The sequence below is a fragment of the Taurulus bubalis genome, assembly GCF_910589615.1.
Source record: "Taurulus bubalis genome assembly, chromosome: 14".
Taxonomy (NCBI): Eukaryota; Metazoa; Chordata; class Actinopteri; order Perciformes; family Cottidae; genus Taurulus; species Taurulus bubalis.
In genome coordinates this window covers 1,344,104-1,349,103 of record NC_136602.1, presented here as the reverse complement: position 1 = coordinate 1,349,103, position 5,000 = coordinate 1,344,104, and the positions used below count along the sequence as shown (strand labels likewise).

The 5,000-nt window shown below is 41.6% G+C and overlaps 1 protein-coding gene across 2 annotated transcripts in view; it reads right to left on the bottom strand.

Annotated features, from left to right (window-relative positions):
- The window catches only part of slc8a1b (solute carrier family 8 member 1b), a gene marked incomplete at both ends in the record, with an annotated part of 88,591 nt that overhangs the window by 14,333 nt on the left and 69,258 nt on the right, over window positions 1-5,000 (bottom strand). For both annotated transcript variants that reach the window (XM_079229929.1, XM_079229930.1), the window contains one exon: window positions 238-386. In XM_079229929.1, coding sequence (XP_079086055.1) covers window positions 238-386 — 149 coding nt within the window. The remainder of the gene's footprint in view (window positions 1-237; window positions 387-5,000) is intronic.

The following is a 5,000-nucleotide window of genomic DNA, read 5'->3' as shown; positions in this document are numbered from 1 at the left end:
ATATATATATATATATATATTATATTTATTATATATATATTATATTTATAATAACTCTCCTTTAGTGGTTCAGAGAGACGGTAAAATGTACCAAAAGTGGATTAGACCACACAGTAAAACATTAACGAGTGACTTTCATTCAACTGAACACACACACACACACACACACACACACACACACACACACACGCACACACACACACACACACACACACACACACACACACACACGCTCACCTTGAACTCGTAGGACTCCTCTATGATGACCTCCAGCTTCATGTGGTCTCCCAGCATGGGACGGCCCATGTCCGCGATGCGCTGGTCCTCTTCATCTCTTCCCGCCAGCACCTCTTCCTCCTCCTCCTTTTCCTCCTTCAGCTCTTCCTCTGAAGAAATAAACAACAGTTAGAAGAGGACGGGCGGCCTTCACCGGACCTCTGACCTCTCAGGATGAAGCAGGAGTTTCATGACGGCTGAAACACGGAGCGGGCATGCAGGGGATGAAGAGGATGAAGGAGATGATGAAGATGATGGGGATGATTGACAGGCAGAGCAAACAAAGGCAGAGAAAAATACAGAAGGAAATGTGAGCTTCAACAGGGGCGGCTCCTTCTCGCCACGGATAATATTATATATATATATATATATATATATATATATATATATATATATATATATATATATATATATATATGTATATATATATATATTATTATGTATATATAATATTATATATATAACATAATATTATGAAAATTACGCCTTTATCCCCAGATCTAAAATGCCCACGTAAACATTTATAAACCGTCGTATTAACTTATTAATTTCTAGGAGGCTCCTCTAGTCCAGCCTTAATAATTAATTTGAGGCAACATTGTGCAGATTTGGTGTAAATGAGTCAGAACATTATTTTGCAGAAGTTTGTATTTGAACCGTCGAGCCGCTGCAGTGAAACACTACCGCTGTGGTCCACAGGGGGCGCCAGAGCCAACGGAACTGAAGCTTCAGTCTCTCTTCAAGTTTGATGCCTTGAAATTATACTTTCTCAACTTTTCATTCTTACAGCAGAAAGATCCTTTTGAAACATTTTGATTAAATATTGACTTTTGTTCTTTTTCCTCACAAGAAGTTTGTCTGTTTGTCAGGATGAAGCACGGATCAATATGTTCTGACAAGAGTGTGTGTGTGTGTGTTTGTATGAGTGTGTGTGAGTGTGTCTATGTGTGTGGTGCTTTCACACCATGTCCTGCTTTGATAGAGTTAGATACACAGAAGTGATGCTAGACGACAGGAGGAAGAGGACGAAGAGGAGGAGAGGAGGAGGAAGAGGAGGAGGAACATTGACAGAGACAAGAAGATTTTTACACCCTATCATGTTTGATGGATTCAGGTTCCATCCAAGAGGCAGAACAAGGGGGGAGAGACCGAGGGGAGGAGGAGGAGGAGGAGGAGGAGGAGGAGGAGGAGGAGGAGGAGGAGAAGGAGGAAGAGGAGGAGGAGGAAGCGGAGGGGAGGATGACAAAACGTATAAAGACAAAAAAGAGGAGCAGAGGGGAGAAACCTGTGCATCATGTCAACGAGGAGACGAGCAGATGGAAGGAGAAAGAAGACAAGAGGAGACTCTGAGGGGATTGAACAGAACAGCAGAGGAAGAGGAGGAGGAAGAGGAAGAGAACACATAGAGGGCAAATAAGGAGGAAGACGAGGAAGAGGAGAAGAGGAAGAGGATAAAATAATAAATATATTCACATAGTTTGGTGTCAGATTAACGTCATCGTAATAAAACTGTAAACATCATTAAAATGTTTCTCATCAACAGAATGCATATAATATTATATGAAGTTAATATGAGAATCAAGTCTCTATTAATGCCGTTTTGATTTAAGAATCATTGAAAAGTCTGAATTAAAAACACTGTAAATATGGAAAAGTATATATGTTTATCCGTTACAATGAGTGATTTTAGTGATTAGTGCGTTGCTGTCTGATTATAAATATTAAACATGTACGTTTCTTCTGTCTAAGTTTTTATTGCTTTTATATGTATACGTGTGTAAAAACATCTATTTAGATATTTATCACTTCTGATATCTCAAATCTCGGCAGCAAAATTCCAGCAAAATTCCAGCAACATAGACAGAGTTGAACCATGTTGAATTATGAATAAAGTTATTCATAATACATTCTTTTTTTTATGAAATAAAAATCATTTCTCATTTCTCCATAATGAGGAATGGGTCATCTTTGATGGTTGAAAGACACACACACACACACACACACACACACACACACACACACACACACACACACACACACACACGCAGCGGGCAGACAAAAGGAGGATTAGAGGACAAAAAGCAGTTCCATGTGTTCACACAGGAACATATATATGTACCGTCACATGTTGCTAAGCATGTTCCAGTGTGTGTGTGTGTGTGTGTGTGTGTGTGTGTGTGTGTGTGTGTGTGTGTGTGTGTGAGGACATGGGGTCGTCACCCTCTGCAGGCTGTGTTCAGCTGCCCTCCCTCTCAGCCCTGTTCTCACCCGGCTGACTGACAGAGGTTCACAGTGAACTCTCCTCCGCCTCCACCGGCCCTGAGGACCCCAAACAACTGCAATATCACCGGGAACCTCTAGAGGGTCATCGGGGGACTTCTGAAGGACCTTCCGGAGTGTCACCAGGGAACTTCTGAAGGGTCACCAGAGAACTTCTGAAGGGTCACCAGAGAACTTCTGAAGGACCTTCTGAAGGGTCACCAGGGAACTTCTGAAGGGTCACCAGAGAACTTCTGAAGGGTCACCAGGGAACTTCTGAAGGGTCACCAGAGAACTTCTGAAGGGTCACCAGAGAACTTCTGAAGGACCTTCTGAAGGGTCACCAGGGAACTTCTGAAGGGTCACCAGAGAACTTCTGAAGGGTCACCAGGGAACTTCTGAAGGGTCACCAGGGAACCTCTGAAGGGTCACCGGGGAACTTCTGAAGGGTCACCAGGGAACTTCTGAAGGACCTTCTGAAGGGTCACCAGGGAACTTCTAAAGGGTCACCAGAGAACTTCTGAAGGGTCACCGGGGAACTTCTGAAGGACCTTCTGAAGGGTCACCAGGGAACTTCTAAAGGGTCACCAGAGAACTTCTGAAGGACCTTCTGGAGGGTCACCGGTGAATCCATCTTTCCCCTCCAGAACAATATAAATCCCCGGTGCGATCGGCGTCAGACGGACTCGGAGGTTCATCATTTATTTGATGAAAGACGTTCCCTCAACAGCGACGCGCTCTCCGACTGGACAAACAAAGCGTCTCTCCGGAGGTTTGCTGAACGCTTTGGTTCTAGGACACGACGGAAAAGACGCTGTGCCAGAAATAGAGGACGAGGAGGTTAATGGAAAAGAAAAGCAGTTCCCATTCTAAGAGCAGCAGCTGCTGGAGCGGACTTTGGTGGCGAGATTCATATCATTTACATTAAAAGCATAACCCTAACCTGAATGTGAGGCTAACATAAACAGGACTTTAACCCAGGGAACCGCGGTTCATGTCCTGTGTGAAACCGAGTCGACTTTGACTTATTTTACTGTTTATTTGTTACGTAACGAAAGCCAATTACTTGAAAAACATACTTATAAGAAATTAACAAAAATATTTCAACCTTTACCATTATCTCTTTCTGTTTGTGAAACCTAAGTAAACGTCTGAGGTTTATTTAGAGAGCCGTAGTTCATGAAGTCCCCTGGTGGTTCAGTACTTATGAAACAGGTTGTTGTTATTTGTGAAGAGTGCAAAAGGGAAGATTTTGTCGTGATGTTCGATTGTAAAACGAGTTAAATCATTTTTAATTGTCTAATGTTTAGTATAAAAAAAAGACAAGAAAAAATGCCTTTCCAATGGTAAGAAGTAATAACTATACTGGCGATAAATGTGTGGAAATATATACATTAATATAGCTGTATGTAAATATAAACTATAAATACAAAACAGATGATCGTTACTGATACAAACAACATGTTATTATATTTTAGTGCACGACTGTGAACTGTCAGAGACGAAATATTAAACATGTTTCTTCTGTATAAGTTAATAAAATGTACAGTAGTTTATCTATATGCAAAAAGTGGCAAAACATCTTTAGAGTAATATTACTCTCAGGTGAGCGCACACAAGATGAAAACTGTGTACTTACATATATAGTTTAGATCTTTATGGCTCTGCATATATATATATATATATATATATATATATATATATATATATATATATATATATATATATATATATATATATATGCAGAGCCATAAAGATGTGTTTAGGGCTAATTTAGCACAGAGGAACCATCACTTCAGCTCATTAAACACAAACCCACTGCAGACCTCAGTGTGTGGACGTGTGTGTGCGTGTGTATGTGTGTGTGTGTGTGTGTGTGTGTGTGCGTGTGTATGTGTGTGTGTGTGTGTGTGGGTGTGTGTGTATGTGTGTGTGTGTCCCGGAGGTGTGATAATGTGATATCCAGCCCTCGTCTTTGATCCCCTCATCACTATAAACACTGCTGATGCCGCCTGTTAAACACACACTGCCATTAACAGCCTGCTAGCACCGCTCTGCGTGTGTGTGTGTGTGTTTTAATGAGTGTACCCAACAGGGTTTAAGGGCATAAACTGGCTGCTTTACCCTCAAACTCCTCCCTGATTCCACCTCACATTAAACACATCTGGTTTCTCTTTTGATAAAATTAATAAATGAATAAATAAAAGTTATTCGCCTCCAAGTTCATAACTCAAATATTGCTAAAAGCAAGTTTGTGTGAGTTTGAAGGGTGTTTGCAGCTCTGTGTCGCATGAGATGAGAGGGGACGAGATAACGGGTGAACACACACACACACACACACACACACACACACACACACACACACACACACACACACACACACACACACACACCAGGGAACACAATCCAGCACGATCCTGCCTCGTTTCCAGATCCAGACAAATGTAAGTAATCGTTTGGGTTGC